Source organism: Aquarana catesbeiana, linkage group LG03 (genome assembly GCF_042186555.1).
Source record: "Aquarana catesbeiana isolate 2022-GZ linkage group LG03, ASM4218655v1, whole genome shotgun sequence".
Classification (NCBI taxonomy): Eukaryota; Metazoa; Chordata; class Amphibia; order Anura; family Ranidae; genus Aquarana; species Aquarana catesbeiana.
In genome coordinates this window covers 535,910,940-535,935,766 of record NC_133326.1, presented here as the reverse complement: position 1 = coordinate 535,935,766, position 24,827 = coordinate 535,910,940, and the positions used below count along the sequence as shown (strand labels likewise).

The 24,827-nt window shown below is 44.7% G+C and overlaps 1 protein-coding gene across 1 annotated transcript in view; it reads left to right on the top strand.

Moving 5' to 3' along the window:
* Positions 1–24,827, top strand: part of PLCZ1 (phospholipase C zeta 1) — a 130,632-nt gene that overhangs the window by 19,914 nt on the left and 85,891 nt on the right. The window contains exons 2-4 of the mRNA XM_073623589.1: positions 13,442–13,591; positions 15,938–16,169; positions 17,896–18,097. Coding sequence (XP_073479690.1) covers positions 13,442–13,591; positions 15,938–16,169; positions 17,896–18,097 — 584 coding nt within the window. The remainder of the gene's footprint in view (positions 1–13,441; positions 13,592–15,937; positions 16,170–17,895; positions 18,098–24,827) is intronic.

The window sequence follows — 24,827 nt, the reverse complement described above, 5'->3', positions numbered from 1 at the left end:
CCTTGTCTCTCTCATATATAAATCTTCCTACACTCAGAATGGTTAACCCCTTGCTGGACTCTTACTGTACATTGTAGAGAATTCAGGAAGTTTGTTTTATTATGTGAACTCCATTTCACCTGTAATAAAATCTAGCAGATTATTACCCATAGGAATCTGTTACCTCTGAATTTTCTCTGCACATTAATGGACACTTCTCTATGCGCAGTGCGTTTTGGTGTAAATGAGCCCCAATAAGGTGACATAAAACACTTAGTTAATATTTATAAGAGTAGCCAGTCCCGTCATAGAGTTACACAAATGTCATCACTGCTGTCCTATATATGGAACCCCACAATGTGCCGGGGAACCCCCGACATCATTACCAGAACCCCTTGGGCAGTTCTTCCTTTAGTTTATCGTATTCTCTGGAGAAAGCTGGTAGCCTAGGGGAGCTTAAAAAAACATTGCATCTTCTAATTTTAAAATACCAACCTAGAGCAGAAGAAGCCATTATACCCCATCCTAGGGCAAATAAAAACACACTGGAGGGATGGCCGGGAAGGGTTATACTCCATCCTGGGGCAAATAAAAACACACTGGAGGGATGGCAGGGAAGGGTTATACTCCATCCTGGGGCAAATAAAAACACACTAGAGGGATGGCAGGGAAGGGTTGTACTCCATCCTGGGGCAAATAAAAACACACTGGAGGGATGGCAGGGAAGGGTTATACTCTATCCTGGGGCAAATAAAAACACACTGGAGGGATGGCCGGGAAGGGTTATACTCCATCCTGGGGCAAATAAAAACACACTGGAGGGATGGCCGGGAAGGGTTATACTCCATCCTGGGGGAAATAAAAACACACTGGAGGGATGGCCGGGAAGGGTTATACTCCATCCTGGGGCAAATAAAAACACACTGGAGGGATGGCAGGGAAGGGTTATACTCCATCCTGGGGCAAATAAAAACACACTAGAGGGATGGCAGGGAAGGGTTATACTCCATCTTGGGGCAATGTTGATGGTGATCATGTTTATACAGTAAATCTACAATAAAGAGAATTGCTAGTGTGGAAATCAGCAGTTACGCTTTCCTGCCAGCATAGTAATAGGAGACGGTGTTAGTGTCTTCAGGTCCCCATACACAAATGTCAACACTGCTGTCCTATATATGGAACCCCACAATGTGCCGGGGAACCCCCGACATCATTACCAGAACCCCTTGGGCAGTTCTTCCTTTAGTTTATCGTATTCTCTGGAGAAAGCTGGTAGCCTAGGGGAGCTTAAAAAAAAATTGCATCTTCTAATTTTAAAATACCAACCTAGAGCAGAAGAAGCCATTATACCCCATCCTAGGGCAAATAAAAACACACTGGAGGGATGGCCGGGAAGGGTTATACTCCATCCTGGGGCAAATAAAAACACACTGGTGGGATGGCAGGGAAGGGTTATACTCCATCCTGGGGCAAATAAAAACACACTGGAGGGATGGCTGGGAAGGGTTATACTCCATCCTGGGGCAAATAAAAACACACTGGAGGGATGGCCGGGAAGGGTTATACTCCATCTTGGGGCAATGTTGATGGTGATCAGGTTTATACAGTAAATCTACAATAAAGAGAATTGCTAGTGTGGAAATCAGCAGTTACGCTTTCCTGCCAGCATAGTAATAGGAGACGGCGTTAGTGTCTTCAGGTCCCCATACACTGTATAGAGAAGAATATATAATTTGCTCACTACATACAAATCACTGAGCAGGGAGACAACCAATTACTTTTCAGGTATGTGTTCCTTTAAGGACAGAGTATGAAGCTTGGGAACATTTGGGGATGTGGGAAGATTCTGCCATATGAGGAATTGTGAGAACTTCATCTAATCAAAAGCAAAAAACATCCTTTGAAAATTCTACATTGGTGACCCAACCCAGACTTAATTACATCTTCCATATTTTATTGTTAGAACAAGTCACACAAGGACATCGGCAGCCCAGAGTCATGTTTCAGCGACTTCCTCTTTGTGTGACACCAGATGGAATAAATAATTTATACCCCAAAACTGCTGGAAGATACATCTGCTGTTTATGGTAATCATTAGACACTGTCCCATGTGCCTACACTTCCCCCAGCAATACCTGAAATTTTTTACTCGGTATACAGGATACACTAAGAGCTGGACAGGCATTAAAGATCAAGATGAACATAAGCGTTAGTGTTCTACTACGTCTTTTAATTACAGACATTTTATAAAAGGACCTGATATGGTGGTTCTGTCTGTGGAATATGTTGGCGCTATTTAAAATGCAGGAAATCAATAATAAACTAATTACATTTTTTCATAGGCTCTGTAAGCATCTTCTGCATTGTATAGAGATTTGAGTACGAGTCAATAATGAAAAATGAATGAATACACACACAGAAAATAAGGGAGGCTGATCCCAAGAGCTTACAGTCTAAAGAACCGTCAATTCATTCTACATACTATTAATTATTTTATGCAGCGGTAAATGGAAAGAGTATTTCTTTCTGATCCCCCACAGGTCAACTCTGTTCTATGTTGGATCTCTCCGGAGTCTTGTAAACATGTAAAATTGTATAGAAAAAGAGCCAGAGCACACCGATTAATCGGGGAGAAGGGGTGTACTGAATACATGGGGGGCAGGGGCTTTAATGGAGCACTCAGCCATAAAGTATTATTATTATTTATAATAATAATAATATGTCCTTATGCCGCATACACATGATTGGAATTTCCGGACGGAATTCCGCTCAAGCTTGCCTTGCATACACATGGTCACACAAAAGTTCTCTGAACTTTTGACCGTGAAGAACGCGGTGATGTACAACACTACGACGAGCCGAGAAAATGAAGTTCAATGCTTCCGAGCATGCGTCGAATTGTTTCTAAGCATGCGTGATTTTTTTGCACGTCCGAATTGCATACAGACGAACGCATAGGAACTTTTTCCGACCGAAAAATAGAGAACATGCTCTCAATCTTTTGCTGGCTGGAATTCCGCCAGCAAAAGACCGATGGAGCATACACACGGTCGCATTTTCCGACAAAAAGCTGTCATCGGAGTTTTGCTGGCGGCATTTCCGATCGTGTGTACGCGGCATTACCATTATTTTCATTTCTGCTCCTCCCATATTCCTGAACTGTTTGCAGTGTTCCTGAGTCTTCCAGTCCTGAATCAGTAAGGCTGGATTCACACCTATGCAGTTTTAGTGCTTTTTGCATTTTGCAGATTTGCACTACAGTCCATTCAACATGGTTTCCTATGGAACACATTCTCTAGTGCACTAAAAATGCATAGGTGTGAATCCAGCTTTATACACTATTTGGGACGCCTGTCTTTACACGCACATGAACTTTAATGGCATCCCAGTCTAATGCCCCGTACACACGGTCGGATTTTCTGACGGAAAATGTGTGATAGGACTTTGTTGTCGGAAATTCCAACCGTGTGTAGGCTCATCACACATTTTCCATCGGATTTTCCGACACACAAAGTTTGAGAGCAGGATATAAAATTTTCCGACAACAAAATCCGTTGTCGGAAATTCCGATCGTGTGTACACAAATCCGACGGACAAAGTGCCACGCATGCTCAGAATAAATAAAGAGATGAAAGCTATTGGCCACTGCCCCGTTTATAGTCCCGACGTACGTGTTTTACGTCACCGCATTTAGAACGATCGGATTTTCCGACAACTTTGTGTGACCGTGTGTGTGCAAGACAAGTTTGAGCCAACATCCATCGGAAAAAATCCTAGGATTTTGTTGTCGGAACAAGGTCCGACCGTGTGTACGGGGCATTAGTCCGTAGGAACCAATATTGAGTTGGCCCACCCTTTGCAGCTATTAAGCCTCATACACACGATAGGACTTTGTACAAACTTTCCCTTGGATTTTTGTACAAAGGGCGTTGGCCATAAGTTTGTATTGCATACACGCGGCAGACCTTTTTTAGCCAACTTTCACCAAATCACGTGGTTTTTCAGCTCTTTACCACCACCCTTTGGTCAACTTCTGTGTTTGGTCATCAGATGACATGACCACGCCCCCTTATGACGTCACAGTCCTAGCATGCCCCGGGACTGTGACATCATAAGGGGTGGGGTCACTGCCTATATAAGTCATTGCGGAGCGCTCAGACCACATTACAGCGGGAGAGAGAGCGTCGTGTCAACATCGGAAGAAGAGAGGAGGGAAGGAGACGATGCAGAAGTCCGGGCCACTGCTAGCAAAAGAGCGGCAGAAGATAGCAGAGGAGCCGGCAGAAGAACCGGACACCGGGAGAAGAGGTCGAACACCGGGAGAAGAGGCCGGAGAGCGGGAGAAGAACCGGACACCGGGAGAAGAGGCCAGAGAGAGTGACGAAGAACAGGACACCGGAAGAAGACGCCGGAGAGAGCGGAGAAGAACCAGACACCGGGAGTAGAGGCCGTAGAGACCCCCGAAGTCCAAAGAAGACCCCCGAAGTCGGAGCTGTGTTTTTTATTGACACTTTTTTTTCCCTAGGTGAATGGGTAGGGGTTCAATGTACCCCATACTCATTCACATAGGGTGGGGGGCCGGGATCTGGGGGGCCCCCTTATTAAAGAGGGCTCCCGGATTCCGATAAGCCCCTCGCCCGCAGACAACCAACTGCCAGGGTTGTTGGGAAGAGGCCCTTGTCCACTTCAACATGGGGACAAGGTGCTTTGGGGGGGGGCGCAGGGCGCCCCCTCCCCCAAAGCACCCACCCCCATGTTGAGGGCATGCGGCCTGGTATGGTTCAGGAGGGGGGGCGCCCGCTCGTCCCCACCCCCTTTCCTGACCGGCCGGGCTGCGTGCCCGGATAAGGGTCTGGTTTGGTTTTGGGGGGGCCCCCACACCGTTTTTTTGCCGTGGGGGTTCCCCCTAAAACCCATACCAGACCGAAGGGCCCGCCACAGTAGCAAAATGTGTTTTTCCTATTGCAGCCAGCGCGAGATGTACAGTACCCTGTCGCCGAGAACCAGCGCGATGGGATCGCGCTGGAAACATTCTCGCGGCTGCGTACTGTAGTTTGTACAAAAGTCCGATGGTTTTGTGTACACACGATCAAACTTTGCTCCATTGGACTTTTGTTGCCGGAAAGTTTGTGCGTTCGCACAGCCAACAAAAGTCCGATGCAAACAGAAAAAGTTTGTCCGATGGAGCGTACACACGGTCGGATGTTGCTCCAAAACAGCTAATTTGCATGTTTGTTGTCAAAAAGTCTGATCGAGTGTACGGGCCATAACAGCTTCAACTCTTCTGAGAAGGCTGTCCACAAGGTTTGGGAGTGTGTCTATGGGAATGTTTGACCATTCTTCCAGAAGCACATTTGTGAGGTCAGGCACTGATGTGGATGAGAAGACCTGGCTCGCAGTCTCCGCTCTAATTCATCCCAAAGGTGTTCTAACGGGTTGAGGTCAGGACTCTGTGCAGGCCAGTCAAGTTCCTCTACCCCAAACCTGCTCATCCATGTCTTTATGGACCTTGTTTGTGCACTGGCGTGCAGTCATGTTGGAACAGGAAGGGGCCATCTCCAAACTGTTCCCACAAAGTTGGGAGCATGAAATTGTCCAAAATGTCTTGGTATGCTGATGCCTTAAGAGTTCCCTTCACTGAAAATGGAGCCAAGCCCAACCCCAGAAAAACAACCCCACACCATAATCCCCCCCACCATCAAATAATTTGGACCAGTGCACAAAGCAAGGCACGTTTGGGGTGGAGGAACATGAGTGGCTTGCACAGAGTCCTGACCTCAACCCGATATAACACCTTTGAGATGAGTTAGAGAGGAGACTGTGAGCCAGGTCTTCTCGTCCAACATCTGTGCCTGAGCTCACAAATGCGCTTTTGGAAGAATGGTCAAACATTCCCATAGACACACTCCTAAACCTTGTGAACAGCCTTCCCAGAAGAGTTGAAGCTGTTATAACTGCAAAGGGTGGGCCAACCCAATATTAAACCACCCTATGGACTAAGGCTGGGATGCCATTAAAGTTCATATGTGTATTAAAAAGAAATGTCTAAAAAAAGTTCATATACGTGTAAAGGCAGGCGTCCCAATACTTTTGGTAATATAGTTTATTACATGAAGCACCCCTTTGACACCCCAAAGGCAGGATAGCACCTGCAGAGGCAGGGACAGGCTAACATTTCACCCATGGCTAAAATGGGGGTGAGGGTTGAGAAAGAATGTTGGGCGCCAGTCACTTTGATGTTTTTAAAATTTTATTGCAGAACGGCTAAGGATGTGAGGGTTAGGGGTCCCAGATACTGTAGCAGATCACTTACAGTCTCAACAGATCCAGATCAATGTCCAGCTTCACAGTGCTAGAACCTTTAAACTGACCTGGCAACACTGTAAGTAAGCATGTTCCTGAATTCCAGTGCGTCCTCCAAGTGAGACATCAGGCCCTTCTTAGAGACCAGCCTTCTTTCTGGCTCTCTCCAAAAAGGGGCCTCCCCTGGGTCTCCTTCTGGGCTCAGCTTCCTCCAGACCAGGCAGGACAGCTTCAGAACCATTTCAGCATAGGTTAGGCCCCAAAAAAGGCTATTGGGCCTAACGGCAGAGCTCCATTGAGCAGCACCTCCCTAGGCCTCAGCCCAGGGGAGGAGAGCGAGCACATGGCCTATCCCAAATATTTATATCCTTCCCCAGCATGCACCAATGGCATAAAGCTCCTACTGTATTGGCTGAGAAAAACATATATATTCATAACTTAGTTTTGTTTGTGAAATCTCATACTATGATGTCAGTGACATCTAGTGGCGACATTGAGAAATCATAAGCCAAACCAGATGAAAAACTATACAATCCATCTGTGCTAACTACAGCCCAGCCTAAAACTAAATTGACATAGTAGCCCCTGTTTGGGACAGGGGGCTACATACAGAAGATAAGTGAGATATTTTCCAGGCAAAATACATTAGGATATGAAATGAGCCTCTGGGGAATATGTAAAATGGCAATTATATCCAAAATCCAATGTGATGCCCCCAATCCATCAATTGTTCTGAATCCTTATTGGCTGCCAGTAAATTTGTCTTATTTGGCATTGTAGCAGCTACTCGGTGCACAGCCTTTGTGGATGGAGCAGATGTGTTTATGCCTGGGAGGGGGTTATAACCTGAAGGGCGTAAATAGTATGAAAAAGAAATAAGTACTGTTTGTACTGCCACCAGCCAAACTTTAACACTTTAATGCACCAGGTAAAGAATCACATTTGTCAATATAGCCTAATGAATTTTTTGAAAAAAAAAAAGTTGCAGGAGTGCCTGTTTAGGTTACAACTTAAGTTATATGAAGGTGGAGAACACCTTTCATTGCATTGTTTGTGTGACCTGAACCTTGCACTAATTCTTCCCATAGTAGCAAGGTGTTCACAGCTCTGCCGCCAGGATCAACACCAGCTCTGCCCCACAGAGCTCCTCTCCCAGAAGCACACACAGCCACTCCCAAGCAGTGCACACAGCCCGGCCACAGCGGCACACTCAGCTCCTCCCCCAGAAGCAAAAACAGCTACACCCCAGCAGTGCACACAGCTCTGCTTTAGCAGCACACATAGCTCCTCCCCCAGAAGCACACACATTCACACCCCAGCAGTGCACACAGCTCTGCTTCAGTAGCACAAATAGCTCCTCCCCCAGAAGCACACACATTCAAACTCCTGCAGTGCACACAGCTCAGCCTCAGCAGCACACATATCACCTCCCCCAGAAGCACACACATTCACACCCCTGCAGTGCACATAGCTTTGCTTCAGCAGTGCACACATTCACACCCCAGCAGTGCACACAGCTCTGCTCAGCAGCACACATAGCTCCTCCCCCAGAAGCACACATATTCACACCCCTGCAGTGCACACAGCTCTTCTCAGCAGCACACATAGCTCCTCCCTCAGACACACACATTCACACTCCTGCAGTGCACACAGCTCTGCTCAGCAGCACACATAGCTCCTCCCCCAGAAGCACACATATTCACACCCCTGCAGTGCACACAGCTCTGCTCAGCAGAACACATAGCTCCTCCCCCAGAAGCACACACATTCACACCCCTGCAGTGCACACAGCTCTGCTCAGCAGAACACATAGCTCCTCCCCCAGAAGCACACACATTCACACCCCAGCAGTGCACACAGCTCTGCTCAGCAGAACACATAGCTCCTCCCCCAGAAGCACACACATTCACACCCCTGCAGTGCACACAGCTCTTCTCAGCAGCACACATAGCTCCTCCCCCAGACACACACATTCACACCCCTGCTGTGCACACAGCTCTGTTCAGCAGCACACATAGCTCCTCCCCCAGAAGCACACATATTCACACCCCTGCAGTGCACACAGCTCTGCTCAGCAGAACACATAGCTCCTCCCCCAGAAGCACACACATTCACACCCCTGCAGTGCACACAGCTCTTCTCAGCAGCACACATAGCTCCTCCCTCAGACACACACATTCACACTCCTGCAGTGCACACAGCTCTGCTCAGCAGCACACATAGCTCCTCCCCCAGAAGCACACATATTCACACCCCTGCAGTGCACATAGCTCTGCTCAGCAGAACACATAACTCCTCCCCCAGAAGCACACACATTCACACCCCTGCAGTGCACACAGCTCTGCTCAGCAGAACACATAGCTCCTCCCCCAGAAGCACACACATTCACACCCCAGCAGTGCACACAGCTCTTCTCAGCAGAACACATAGCTCCTCCCCCAGAAGCACACATATTCACACCCCTGCAGTGCACACAGCTCTTCTCAGCAGCACACATAGCTCCTCCCCCAGACACACACATTCACACTCCTGCTGTGCACACAGCTCTGCTCAGCAGCACACATAGCTCCTCCCCCAGAAGCACACATATTCACACCCCTGCAGTGCACACAGCTCTGCTCAGCAGAACACATAGCTCCTCCCCCAGAAGCACACACATTCACACCCCAGCAGTGCACACAGCTCTGCTCAGCAGAACACATAGCTCCTCCCCCAGACGCACACATATTCACACCCCAGCAGTGCACACAGCTCTGCTCAGCAGCACACATAGCTCCTCCCCCAGACGCACACATTCACACCCCTGCAGTGCACACAGCTCTGCTCAGTAGCACACACAGTTCCTCACACCTACCAAATATATCCATGTGGCCTGTGGGTGGCGGAGGGTCAATTACTTCTTTCATGCATATTCACTCAGGTAGAAATGAGAGAATAATGAAACACAGAGCAGAAAGACCTGATATGCTGCCATCCTAGACCAGAGAATGGTCTCTAACTGAGCACACGTTCTTAGTGGGCAGAAAAATAGAAACCGTGCCCTTGCGGCAGAAATGAGCCTGTCTTTCCCTGGAGGTGGACCAATGCTAGTGTTGGTGGTTCAAGCTATGACACCACATCGCCAGTACACTGTACAATCGTGACCTATACCTGAACGCACAGTGTTGCAACATTTGACTATGACATGTGCCATTTCAGAATACTGGGGAGCCTTAGAACTGAGTTGGGATGGTCGGAGATATTTTATCTGGCCAATTTAATTATGATCCGACTGTCACTGTAATGACTAGCTCAGGGCGAGATGTATGGGATGAATTCCAAAAATATAATGGGACGGTCCGAGGTTCAGATTTATCCCTGGGACACCACCAGACCCTCATGAAGTCACTATGTGTGGCATTTCATTTGGTATCAAACATGATACAAAACAAACTGTTATTTTTGTCCAGCATTGTGCTGGCCTGGAAAACGATCATCAGTTATGATGACATCATCAGGGAGAGTCCTCAGTGTGAGAGAGGGACTGAGACAGTTGGCAGACACAGCGACAGTACAGGACCGTCGTGCAGCACCATGGACGTTAAATATCCTTCATCATAAGAGTGTGCGATAGGTGTTGGGAGCATCAGGTACACATATATTTATATATACACACACAGACACACACAAATACACATATACAATTATCAGCTGGCAGTTTATTGTTACTAACAGCCACCATCAGCCAGAAAATAACATCCCAGAAATGGTGACCATACAAGCTCTTTTTTGATCTATCTTGCCTGATAGGAATAATCAATCTATAGTCGACAACCTATTCGATCAATATGCCACACAGGGGGAAGTTGATTTTGATTGTTAGTTAGAAGATAGAAATAATCGCATCTCGTGCCTTTTTCGCCATGCAGTATCATAATCTGATCAATCAAAATATGTTCAAAATCATGACCAAAGCATTGTGGTGTTGCCGATCAATGCAAAAGGATCGACCATTTTCTGCCCTAGCCCATTGAATCAGTTTGATCAAATCCAATTTCAATTCAGTCTAAATCAATGGGAAGGGAAGTTATAATTATTCGATTGTTTACCGCTTCAGTCCCTTTGATCACACACATTGATTGAATAACATCATCGAAATGTGTATGACCCCCATAAAGTGGTTCTGTGCTCCTTGTTAAGGATGGGTTCACACTACGTACGGCGCAGGGCACAGCAGGGGGTCCGGTGCGTCCCCGTTCACCGTTTCAGTTCCGAATTTTTGCCTGAATTTGGACCTGAAACGGAGCCAAAGACAAACAGGACCCTTCTGCTGTGTGCTCCGCAGCCACCACAGAGATGTGTGAACTGGCTCCAATGAGAGCCGGTCACACTCTCCTGTAATGCGAATTGGATGCAAGGAAACCCGCATTCAATTTGCATCAGTGTGAGCCCAGCCTAATAGCCCTTTCACACGTGCAAACCGTTTGGATCCGCCTGTCAGTTTTTTCAACGGACCTGAATGGTTGCTCCATACATCTCTATGGAGCGATGGATGTCAGTGGTGACATGTCTGCTGACATCTGATCCGCCCCGATCCGCTCTGCAAAATCCAGACAGATGGAAACCATATTTTCCATCCGTCTGGCGGATCGGATGAAAATGGACAGGCGGTCCGTAATCATCCGATCCTCCCATAGAGGAGAGCGGAGATCTGACAGGTCCGTCCCTGCACGGTGTGCAGAGACGGACTTGTCATCCGCTGACTCAGCGGGGATCAACGGAGCGATCCCTGCTGAGCAAGCGGATGGCTGAACACGGATCCGCATATGTGAAAGGGGCCTTAAGCTTTATGCCTTTTGGCCCGTACACACGATCCAAATATCGTACGAAAACAGTCGTCTGAGGAAGGATCGTACGATATTCGGATCGTGTGTACACTACTTTCGACAGCCGATCACGACCGTTCATCCGATATTATTCGATCGGACATACTCGAAAATTTTCCTTGTACGATCCCAGATTGTACGATTTTCTTTTAGTCAGTATAGTTGTCGTCCGAAAATACAATACAAATACATTACAACACATGACATCACTTCCGATTTTTTTGTCTGTCGTACGAGAATTTTCGTGACTTTATTTAGCTATTCAATTTCTACTTGCGACTATAAGCAAGAACGGTTGTACGATCGGTCATACAATATTCGGAACGTGTGTACGAGGCATAAGGCTCAATTTACATCTATGCATGTTGCTTTTGAGCATTTCTACAGTGCTTTTTGCTGTGCTTTCTGTGTTTTTTTACTACAAATGTACCACGATTTTGCAGCGATTTGCGTTTTTTAGGGCAAATTTGTTTTTGGGCAGATTAAAAATGCAGTAAAAACGCAAGATGTACTTTTCTGTAGCTTCTCCATTGAAGTCTATTGAACCAAAAACGCAAAAATAAGTAGCGCTTTACGTTTAAAAAAGTCCCTGACACTTTCCAAAACACAGAGGCACAAGAATGCATTGATGTGAAAGTGTTTCATAGGAACCCATGATAAAAATAATGTCCTGCGTTTCTGCAAAATGCCTGTAAAAACGCATTGGTGTGAATGGAGCGTAAGCCCACACATCACAGGACGCCTGCTGTTAAGCTTCCGTGCTCTTTTCTGATTTGGATTCACTTTGATACCGGGACCTGACATCCACTGACTGCAGGCCTAAACCCTGCCAAATGCCACCACAACATTTAAAGGGATAGTTCACCTTTACCACAAAACTGCCTATGCAGATAGAGTCTGTAGATAACAACAAACTGTTCCGCTCTCACTAAAGTTGAATAAAGCCCTTGCTATAGGTGTAGGCCATTTACATACCTTATGAAGCCTGACTGGAATACTCCCAGGACATTGCTAAGTACTCCCATCACATTGCTAAGTGAGGCCTAGTCATCACTGCTCACCTCCACCATCACAGGAGTGAGCTCTCAAATGCTGTGCTCAGAGCTACTGCATCAGGGGACAGAAAGAGTAAGTGAGGAGGTTTGAATCAGAGAAAGAGCTCACTCCTGTAATGGTGGAGGTGAGCAGTGATGACTAGGCCTCACTTAGCAATGTCCTGGGATTATTCCAGTTTGACTTCATAAGGTATGTAAATGGCCTACACTTATATAGCAAGGGTATTAATAATCTTTAGTCAGAGCTGAACAGTTCTTTTTAATCTACAAACATCCCTAACCTGCATAGGCAGGTTTTTTGTAAAGGTGAACTAGCCTTTTAATAGCACAGCCTAATGCCTTGTACACACGGTCGGATTTTCCGACGCAAAATGTTCAATGGGAGCTTGTTGACGGAAATTCCGACCGTGTGTAGGGTCCATCGGACATTTTTCGCCGGAATTTCCGACAAACAAAAATTTGACATCTGGATCTCAAATTTTCAGACAACAACATCTGTTGTCGTAAATTCCAATCGTGTGTACACAATTCCGACGCACAAAGTTCCACGCATGCTCGGAATCAAGCAGAAGAGCCGCACTGGCTATTGAACTTCATTTTTCTTGGCTCGTCGTACGTGTTGTACGTCACCGCGTTCTTGGCGATCGGAATTTCCGACAAGATTTGTGTGGCCGTGTGTATGCAAGACAAGTTTGAGCCAACATCCGTCGGAAAAAAAAAATGGATTTTGTTGTCGGAATGTCCGATCGTGTGTACGCGGCATAAGTGTAGAGGCCTTTCAATGGGTGGGGGTGCTTGGCCATCAAGTTAGGGAAAGGCAGGAAAAATGTGAAACTGAATCAGAGAGGGACACAAAAGAGGCTTTTCTGAGTAAAAACATTTGGTGCCTGTTCTTAGGCTGACTAAGCCAAGTTAGGGTTACTCTGAGGCTGGTTTGACGCATTGGTCAGCCCTAACACATGAACGCAGCGCAAATCCTACATATATCTGCAACACACAAATTAAATAACCTGTTCGCAAAAGTGCTGAGGCTGCGCTCATCCAGGAGGAGAGTGAAGTGCAGTGGTAACCCCCAGCAACCAATCACAATACATAGTTTCCTGTTTCAAATATTCACAGCTGATGGCTAGCAGAACGCAGTTGCTATGGGTTACCGGCTGTCACTGCCCTTTTTTCTATATTAGATAGAACTTTAATAACCACTCTATTTGAATATGCATTGTGTACGTATGTCCCTAGTTATCTTCTCTTAACCTTCTGTGCACGCATCTTGAGGACGTTTTTCAGTCTATGGCACCAGAAGGGAAGATGACCTATTCCAAAATGATGGAGGCCTTCCAAGAATTAGCCATTCCCGTGGACTCCATCCATGCCCTTGTGCTTTTCAAGGTGAGACCAGGATGGGCTTTGCAGTCTCTTTATTGCCTCTGTGTCCTCTTATATTACTATGAACCCATTATTTTATATCTATGTCTGTCTGCCATTATCCTCTGCTGATTCATCTAGATTGACTGATGTGATTAAATTGCGTCCCAGGTGCATTTTCTATTGATTTTAATAGCACCCCAAATGTGGCACGATTTTCCCGTGACTCGTCGGGCAATAATCGCGGTAAAAACGTGCAAAAAGAATCACGGGACGCTCGCCGACCTGAAAGAAATATAGAAGCTTCTTTTTGGCGACGGGTGTCCCGCGATTCTATTTTTACCACGATTGTCGCCCCCATATGCGGAGATGTGAACGGAGCCTAAAGATTTGTCCTTATGCTCTGGTCACTGAGATGATGTTATCAGTCCGCTGCAGGCTCCTCTCCCCCCAGTGACCAGACTGAAATATTGTAGCTTTATAGCAAGTTACAAGGTGAAAGGCTGGCACCAGGCTATATATGACCATCTCTGAGCTGGCATCTCAGTCCAGGAAGTAGATGATGATCCTGGATGATGCCTGAACAGAAATGGTGCTGATCTTCTGGAGAGATGAGCGGGTGAAAGCATTGTTAGGCACCATGCACACTGGGCTTAAAAAATGCCAGTTCCCCTGGCAGAGAAAAAAATGCTCATATAGAGCATTTTTGTACACAGTTAAGGCGAGTTTAGGAGAGTTTAGCGTTTTTTTCTGGCAGATCCAATCAGAAATGCAAATGCTGAGCTCAAAATATGCCTGTATTTATCTTAATGTGCATGGACACATAGGACAACATAGAGCTGCTTCTACAGGCAAACATAAAACTCCTGTAGAAGCAGTGTTTTTTAAGCCAGTGTGCATGGAGTCTTAGGGTGAGAACTATCTGTGAAAGGTAATATATAACTGGAAGGGATGCAAAAACACATTATTTATTTAGCATTCTACAATTAAAGTGATACTAAAGGATTTTTTTGGAAATAACAAAGATGTTATACTTACCTGCTCTGTGCAATCGCTTTGCACAAAGCAGCCCTGATTCTCCTCTTCTCGAGTCCCCTACTGGCGCTCTTAGGTTTTCCTCCCCTGCTGAGTACCCTCATAGCAAGCCACTTGCTCTGGGAGCACTTCTGCGTGCTCGCTCCCAAGTCCTGCTCTGTGTATGCATAAGATACCAAGAATGGAGCTCAGCCCCACCCCTGCTCCCTCCTCACTAGCTGTGATTGACAGCAGGGGAAGCCAATGGCCCCCGCTTCTGTGTCTGAGCCAATGAAAAGGGAGAGAGCTGGGAGAGCAGCTGCTATGGTGCACATTGCTGGATCCAGATCGGGCTCAGGTAAGTATTTGGGGGGCTTGGGGGGGGTTGCTCCCAGAATGTTTTTTACCTTCATACAAAGAATGCATGAAGCTAAAAATCCTTGATCCTTTAAAACCACTTTAAGAGTTACTTTGATATCTAGGGTTAGATTTTAGAGTTTGGGTTAAGAATTAGGTTGGATTCTAGTGTTAGACTTTTGTGTTAGGTTTAGGAGTTTGGCTTACAGTAATTCAAGGATTCGATTTTTGGTGTTAGGGTTAGGTTGAATTCTAGGGTGAGACTTTGGTATTTGGGTTAGGTGTTAGGTTAAATTCCTGAGGTAGAATTTGATGTTAGGCTTAGGTTGAATTCTGGTGTTGAATTTTGGTGTTTGGGTTTGATTGCACTCTAGAATTAGAATTTGGATTGGTATTAGGGTTAGGCTGAATTCCAGGGTGCGTCTTGAGTGTCCCCCAGAGCAAGTTGCTTGCTCTGGGGGCACTTGTGCATGCTCGCTCCCAATGGCTCCCGATGCTGTGTTTGAGCCAATGAGGAGGAAGAGAGCTGGAGAGCACATTTCTGGTGCACATTTCTGGATCAGGTATATATATATAATAGGTCCACTTTAAAGGCTCAGTCCACCTTTTCTAGAAAATAGACAATGCACTCCTGGGGTTCCAGGAGATATTAGCTTTGTAAAATGTTTATTATTTTATTTTCATACCTGTAGGCCATTACTCCTCCCTCCACAAAAGCCTGGCCCAAAGACTCCCAGGTAGCACTCACTCCCAGCATTACAGGGGCAAAGACCAATGGCTTTCCCACCCTAGCAACAGGGCATGACGTGGAGGTTGCTACTAGGAATTTTTTGGCCAGGCTTCATGGGGGCCCAACTGCCCTACAGATATATCAGATATAACAATAACATTAATACTGGGGCCCCTTGACCCAGTAGTTATTTTCTGAAAATCTTGAACTTAGCCTTTAAGCATTTGCCTGTTTTGACAGTTTGCTTTGATTGGCTGTCTGATATTTAGGAACAAGTCAAGCACAGGAGGGGGCACATCAACATCAACATCTTCAAGTCCATTTACAAGACCTTCATCTACAGGACAGAGCTTGTGGATATATTTGAAAAATATTCCACCTCAGCCAAACTTCTTCTTTCCAAGGAACTTTTAGAATTCCTTCAGACAGAGCTGTGTGAGAGCTGCGCCAGCACGCAGAGGGTGTCCGAGCTGGTACACAAATACGAGAAGAACCATGAAGGTAAGGACCGTTTAAAGATACGTTTTGGTATAAAATACAGAAAATATTCACCTGCCAGGATAGAGATAATTATACACAGACCATCATTGCTTACTGACTTGGCTAGTGAAGGTGCAGGCTCTGGGATGTCTTTCTCTTCACCAGCCTAGAACAAACATGTCAAACGGCTGCACGCTTGTTATGAGGGCATGATTTCCTAAGCAGTGAAGCATCTGTTGTATTTCTCTCCTGGCAGGGTCCCTTTAAACTGATTATTTTTTGCAATTAGGTACATACCTATGCAAAACCTTTCTTGGGCCCTACAAAGAACCTTATTTAGGACCCAAGAAACCAGCTCCTTTCTGAGTTATCTTCCACTCATCTCTGGTTTTGGCAGCCCCAAAATGTAGAGCCTGTCCTGCTCACTAGACCTCTGCCAATCTAATCTGTAGTTTTGTGAAGACCTTATTCTAATTAGTGAGTTGGCTACACTACAAAGCAAAGGTGGGCTTTACTTTAAGTTGTTTGTTAGTTCACCCATGCTTTGGGTTGGGACAGCTCTGCACCATATATCAACTGATATCCTGCAGCAGTTTGAAGATGTAGCGAAGGAAAATCATGTGTGCTTTCTGTGACACCTACCTCTAAGTGAGAACACATCTTCCAGCTGGTTCGTGTTATGTCGATAATCGGATTTTCACATTCGGAAACATTTTCCATTAGATTAATGTTATTCAATCTCAGAGGTTTTGCTGTCCGCCTGCGACATACAATAATGCTACAAAACCAGAGACACTCTGAGGTTTCAGTACAATCAAACCTGTACAATGTGACAACATGAGCTGCCATTTACTGATAAATTTATCAATGTAGAGAAAAGATCTCTTGTTTGTGTCTGTTCAGTTCCAGCGCTGTCTGGATCTCACAGAATTATTAGCCAGAAAACGAGATCACTTTGTATCACTATCAATATAAATCAATATTTTCTCTTAACGCTGCAGTGACAGCGGTTATTGTGACAATTGTATTGTACAAGACATGAATAATGTATAATGCTCTATGCGGAGAGAACACCCCGAGAGGGAACTTCGCAGAGAACTTGTGAAATGATAAATTCAGCAGAAAACCAACTTTGGCCCCCTGTGGATCCGCTTCTTCTAGAGCTGTTTTATCCAATCCTGTATTTGCTTTAATGACCTAATCAAGTTTAGAGGATTCTGAAGTAGAAGGGTTTCCTCTGAGACAGACTGGGTGATTTAAAGGGGACTGTAATTTTTTTTCAGTAAGTTATTAGTATTTGCCTGAAAGAAACTGGCAATACAAATTTTTGCTGTTACATATTTTCATTATTATAGTTCATACACAAACTTGAAAATGCTGCCTCTAGTGATCATCTGTATGTCATTGAATGTTATCACTGCTGAGATAGGCTCAGTTAGCTGTAGGGTGATCATAAACAAGATGATAATTACAAATGATACACAAAGGTCATGGGGCAGGGCTCTGACACTCCAACTCATTTCTTTCTCATTGTTGTTAGCCCAGTATTATAGGTTTTAGACTTAAGAAAGAGATCTTTATATACCAAATGCATGTTAAAAATTAAAATAACAAATTGTCACACAGCATATTTATGAGGAAATATTCATATACTCAGTCATTGGGGAACTCTACAAACATGGCTTTGTTTTCATAATCAGACTGATTACATCTTGTCTATTAAAACTGGATCTGTTCTGACTTCCAGCTCAAAGCAAGAAATGTATGACCTTTGATGGATTTGCCAGATTCATGAATTCGGAGCAGACTCACATCTTCCGCCGGGACTGTACTAAGATCTACCAGGACATGAACCAACCTCTAACCAACTACTTCATATCAACCTCCCATAACACGTACTTGCTTAGTGATCAGCTGGTAGGAGAAAGCCATCTATGGGCTTATGGCAAGTAAGTGGCTTCAGGATCAAGCTAGATCCTTGTTGTATAGAAAACTTGAACCTAGATAACAACGTTTAATCCTAGAGGGCAACCGAACCCCTACTTTCAAACTAGACCTGAACCTAAACACCAAAATTTAACACTAGAATTCAACCTCACCCTTAACCCTAACATCAAAGTCTAACCCTGGAATTCAACCCAACCCCTAACCCAAATACCAAAGTTTCACCCTAGAATTCAAGCTAACCTCTAACCCAAACACCACAACCTAACACTAAAATTCAACCTAGCCAGTGACATCAACTTCTAACCCTAACAGCAAAGTCTAATTCTTGAATCTATCCTAACCCCTAACTCAAATGTCTAACACTGGAATCCAATCTAACCCTACCACTAATATCAAACTCTAGAATTTAACCTAAACCTGAACTCAGATAACAAATTGTAATCCTAGAGTCCAACCTAACCCCTAATCCAAACACTAAAAACTCAACCAAACCCCAACACCAAAGTCTAACCTTAGAATTTAAACTAACCCCTACCCAAATACCAAAGTCTTGTCCTAGTATTCAACCTAACCCTAACACCAAAATCCAATCTTGAATTTAACCAAACCCTTAACCCTTACACAAAAGCCTAACACTTGAATTTACCCTAACATCAACATATAACCCTTGCATTTAGCTAACCCCATAACCCTAACACCAAGGTCTAACCATAGAACCTAACCTAATTCTGAACTTAAATACCAAAGTCTAACTCCAGAGTTTAACCTAACCTAACTAAACCCAAACATCAAAATCTAAAATTAAAATTCATTTTAACTTCAAACCAAACACCAAATTCAAACCCTGGAATTCAACCTAACTATAACACCAAGGTCAAACCCTAGAATTTTAGCTAAACCTGAACCCATATACCATATTCTCATACTAGATGCAGCCTAACCTCTAATCCAAACACCAAAATCTAACCCTAGAATTCGACCTAACACTAACAAAAAGTGTGACCCTAGAATTCAACCTAACCCTAACACCAAAGTCTAATCCTTGAATTTAACCAAACACCTAACACGAAAGTTTAACACTAGAATCCAACCTACCCTTTAACCAAAGTCTAACCCTAGAATGCATAGTAGTAACTCCTAAGCCTATCTCCAAAGTCTAACACTTGAATTTACTCTAACATTAAAGTCTAACCCTGGAATTCAAACTAACTCGATAACCCCAACACCAAAGTTTAGTCCTAGAACTCAACCTATTTCTGAACCTAAATACCAAAGTCTAACTTCCCAGTTTAACTAATTGCTAACCAGACCTTTTCTGGAACTTTTTGTTTACAAGTTTAAATTTGTATTTTTTGCTATAAAATTACTCAGAACCCCTAGAGAAAAAAATGGCGATTGTTGCAATATTTTGGCCTCATGCACACAGGACTTTTATTTAACGCTCCTAGAAACCAGCAGCGTTTTTGCAGAAAAAATGCCTGATGCTTGTAAAAGTGTCTTAAGTTTTTACAAGCTTTTAGGAGCTTTTACAGGTGTCAAGCTCTAGGGCGTTAATTCATTTCTTTGGCCAGAATAAATCATTTAGGCTTAATGTACATGGGACGTTTTTATAACCTCTCCTGAACGATTTAACTTGACAGATAGTAACCCACATTTAAAACGTCCGTTTTGCTGCGTTTACATGCAGCGTTTAGCCAAAAATGAAAAACGCCTGTAAACGAAATGCGGCTAAACGCGAGTTACCGCGTTTACCTGCGTTTAGAAGCATTTGGCGCTTGGAATACCTCTAAACTCAGCGTCTGAACTAATTTTTTTGCTTTCCAAAAAAAGGCCTCTAAACTCAACTGCCTAAAAACGACATTAAACGAACCTGTGTACATGTACACATAAGATAACATTGGATGAGTTCAGGGGTAGCTGAAAAAAGCATCCAACTGCCTCTGAACGTCCGTTTACCAGCAGCAGTGTACATGAGGCCTTATTCTGGTCATTGAAATGAATTAATGCTCAAGCACTAATGTTTAACAGCTTTTTCAAGCTGTTAGCAGCTTTTAGAAGCTGTTAGCAGCTTCTAACAGCTGTTAGTAGCTTCAAATGTTTTTTCTGCCCAAACTCTGCTCATGCTAAACACACTGGCGGTTTTTTTTTTTTTTTTTTTTTTTTTTTTACTGCCTCTAACAGCCTCTAAAAGCTCCTGCCACTAAACGGCTGCTAAAAGCCTGTGTGTGCATTGACACATAGGCTAACATGGAGGGGTGTTTAGAGGCAGACGCGTCAGACGCCCCTAGAAGCAGCTGTAAAAACATCTAGTGTGCATGAGGCCTTTATGTCACACTGTATTTGTGCACTGGTCTTTCAAGCGCAATTTTTGTTGAAAAAATACACTTTAATGAATTAAAAAAAACCAAAACAATAGTTCCCCCAATTTTTTGGTATAATGTAATGTAATGTAAAATATGATGTTACGCCGAATAAATATATAGCTAACGTGTCACATGCTTTAAAATTGCGCATGCTTGTGGAATGGCGACAAACTACGGTACTTAAAAATCTCCATAGGTGAGGCTTTAAACATTTTAACAGGTTACCTGTTTAGAGTTACAGCGGAGGTCTAGTGCTAAAATTATTCTAACAATCGTGGTGATACCCCACATGTGTGGTTTTAACACCGTTTACATATGCAGGCACGACTTACATATGCGTTCGCTTCTGTGCACGAACACGGAGGGATGGGGCATTTTAAACAAAAGAATTTTCTTATTTATTTTACTTTGTAATTTTTATTTTTACACTGTCCTTTTTTTATCACTTTTATTTCTATTACAAGGAATGTAAATATAACTTGTAATAGAAATAAGCATGACAGGTCCTCTTTATTGAGAGATCTGGAGTCAAAAAGACACCAGATCTTTCCCAGCCCCCAGGTGATGCTGGACTTTTCCGTTATCGTGGGCTGTATAAATCTCCCTAAAACCACAGCGCTGAACATCACCCTTCCCGATGGCCTGGTCCTGTATCTACTGACCCTATTCGCCTATCGCTGGGCACCCCACGCCATAGATTATTTGGCGATTAAACTCACTTCCTCTTACTCCACCTTGTTCTCTGCCAACTACTATCCTCTGCTGCGCTCACTGACCTCTCTTCTCCCCTCCTGGCAATTTCCTGCCCTCTCTTGGATAAGTGGGATCTATGCTGTTAAAATGACAATTCTGCCCAAAGCCCTCTATTTCTTTCAGGCTGTGCCCATACATGTCCCTTCCTTCTTTGGATGTCTTTTACAGAACAGAATCCTTTGGTTTATCTGGGCTCACAGACGCCCCTGAGTTCCCAGATCAACACTCTACACCCTTAGATTACAAGGCGACCTAATCCTAATATGGCCAGGTATTATTTGGCAGCTCAGATCTCTCAACTATTCATGTTACATGCCACCTCTGACATCCCATTGTGGGTGCTTTTGGAACTACCTAATTGTGCCCTGATTTCTTTACAAGTGTTGCTCTGGCTTCCTCATAAATTACGCCACTTAATGCTTAGCCCTATAATACTTCATAGCCGTGGGATTTTGTTAGATATTCCGGAAACTTGATGTCCTCTTTCTTGCATCTGTTATCAATCGTCAAAAATGTCCTTTTTCTACCAGGTTGGAACAATCTCGTTCCATTTCCTGGTGGACATCTCATGGCTTCACCGGGGGGGAATCACTTTAACTGCACACTCGTTTCCGTCAGGGGAGGCCCATCAGGAGACACACGAGATTCCTAGGCAGGAGCACTTCCATTATTTGCAATTGCGCAATTGGATTTTGTCTCTTTGTCATACTTCCACCTTTCTTTTTCGCAAGACGTCTTTTGACTTGTCTACTTTCCTGGGGTCCCCTGGTTTTATTTCATTGCTTTTTGCCTTTCCTAATGGTTGGTCATCTTTATTGACCCTTTTCTATCTGACACAACGGGAGCGAGACCCCTGGATCTGGTATTGAGGGGGGAGGACTGGAGTAAGGCTTGGACAACAATAGTGAAATGTTCATTCAACACTACCACCCTAGAGGCCGCTTATAAAATGCTCCTGCAATGGTACTGGGTCCCCGCTAGGCTTGCTCACGCTTATCCTGGCAGCACTGACAGATGTTTTCGGAATTGTGGTCAACATGGGAATGTCCTACATATATGGTGGTCTTGTCCACGCTTGATTGGCTTCTGGTCTAGGGTCTTTGGCCTATTGCAGATGTTATTTCATCCGAGAGGATGCCTATCTGGCTCTCTTACATTGCCCTATACCAGGCCTCTTCACACACCAGGAGAAATTAGCCACATACCTTTTTTATCTCTGCCAAGAGAGCAATTTCCCAGGACTGGAAGACTCTGTCTGTTGCTTTTCAGGGGGTGAAAACCAGAATGACCGCTTTGATGATTGATGAGCAGATGTCCAGTATATTGAAGGATTCACATGCAAAATTTTAGAAAAATTGGGAACCGTGGATAAGATACTCCTTCCTGTCCCTGCCCCTGACTAGTTATGGTCGGCTTTAAATCTTGTTTGTACAGGTCCCACGTGGTACCCGCCCCCTCTTGGGACCCCTCCTCTTCTGTCTTCTTTCTTTTTTTCTCTCCTTTCTCTGTTTCCTCCTTCTTCTCTTTCTTCCTGATATGGCGGCTAGCATTGTAGACTGCTATACTTCTAACCCCCAACCCTAACATCAAAGAATTAACCTGGTCTTCTATGGTCCTAGTAACAGTTTATTATTATGTTACTCATTATGGGTTCACACGCTGTTTCTTTACATACCTGTTTGATGTCGCCCCTGCGTGGGCATACCATACCTTGTTATGACTCTTGAAACTTAAAGTGGAGTTCCACCCAAAAGTGGAACTTCCACTCATCAGATTCCTCCCCCCCTCCGGTGACACAGTTGGCACCTTTCAGGGGGGAGGGGGGTACAGATACCTGTATATTACAGGTATCTGTACCCACTTCCGGCATAGATAGCCGCAGAATCTGCGGTTATTTACGCCACTTCCTGCTCCCTCCCCGCTGCCTGCTGGGAAACACACGGGTCCCAGAGGCAGCAGGGACCATCCGTATTGTGCTGCGCGACTCGCGCATGCGCAGTAGGGAACCGGGAAGTGAAGCCGCACGGCTTCACTTCCTGATTCCCTTACCGAAGATGGAGGCGGCAGCACCCGAGGACGGAGAGACGCTTCGGCCTCGGGTGCCGACATCGCGGGCGCCCTGGACAGGTAAGTGTCCATGTTTTAAAAGTCAGCAGCTGCAGTATTTGTAGCTGCTGACTTTTAAAAAAAAATTTTTCGGCGGCCCTCCGCTTTAAAATAAAAACAGAAAAAGACCCCAGATCTCTTATTTACCCTTAAAAGCAAAAGAAAAAAATTTTTTTTGACACTTTGAGTTAGGAAAAAAAAATGTCTTTAAGCCTAAGAACCAGAAGTGATGTCGGAGGTCGCTCTGGTCCTCCAAGTGCACAAAGCAGAGTGGGGGCTATCTTTCCTACACTCTACTTCCTGCCTAGCCATCAGCCAAATCTGATCAGTTCTGGGTTTACCGACGGCTCCAGTAAGCTCGGAAACGACCAGGAAGAGGGGTCACTTCTCCCGCCGCCTCTAATAGTGATCCCGCAGCACACGCACCACTGGGATCACTTTTATCCGACGCCGAATTGCCCACAGAAAAAAAAGATACCAGCTAGCTGCTGCCATAACAACGGTATTTAACGTCAAAGTAATGACATATAATTATTAATCCAAACACCAAAATTGAAAACTAGAATTCACCTTAACCCAAACACCAGAGAAGAACCCTGGAATTTAACCTAACACCAAAGCGAAACCCTAGTATTCAACCTAAACCTGAACTCAGATATCAAATTCTAATCCTAGTCTACAACCTAACCCTTAATTGAAACACCAAAATTTAACACTAGAATTCAACTTAACCCCTACATCAAAGTCTAACCCTAGAACTCAACCTAACCCCTAATCCAAATACCAAAGTCTCACCCTATAATACAACCTAACTCTAATACCAAAGTCTGTCCCTTGAATTAAGCCAAATCCCTAACCCTAAGTCTAAAACTTGAATCTAACCTAATTGTTAACTCAAACTCTAAAGTCTGCAAAAAAGGAGAGAGTCGCCCTGGGACTTTAAATGAGGTGGTCACAGTTAGTCACTGAGTAACAAGAGTAATAGCAGTATAAATGTTTATTAAAATTAATGTACATACCGTATATACTTGTGTATAAGTCGAATTTTTCAGCGCCTTTTTTGGGGCTGAAAGTGCCCCCTTCGACTTATACACGAGTCACCGCCGTCTGTCTGCATGATCAGCGTGTCATGCAGGCAGACGGTGGCCAGCGTGTGCTGCATAGACTCGGCAACGGCTCTCACTGTTCAAAAGCCGCGCCTCCTCGTCTGTAATAGACAGTCAGTGTACAGCCTATCACAGACATTCTCTCATTCTCGTCCGTGGTATGAGGATGAGAGAATGTCTGTGATAGGCTGACTGCTGGGAAATGGAGTTTTTTGGACGAGGAGGAGTCGCGGCTTTTCAACAGTGAATGGCCGCCGAATACTACACGCTGATCGGTGCAGAGCGGCGCACGGAGGATGCACAGGACACAGGTAGGATGCACACACAGACACATGCACACAGGTACATATACACATACACAGGACATAGGTACATATACACATGCAGATATACACAGGTACATG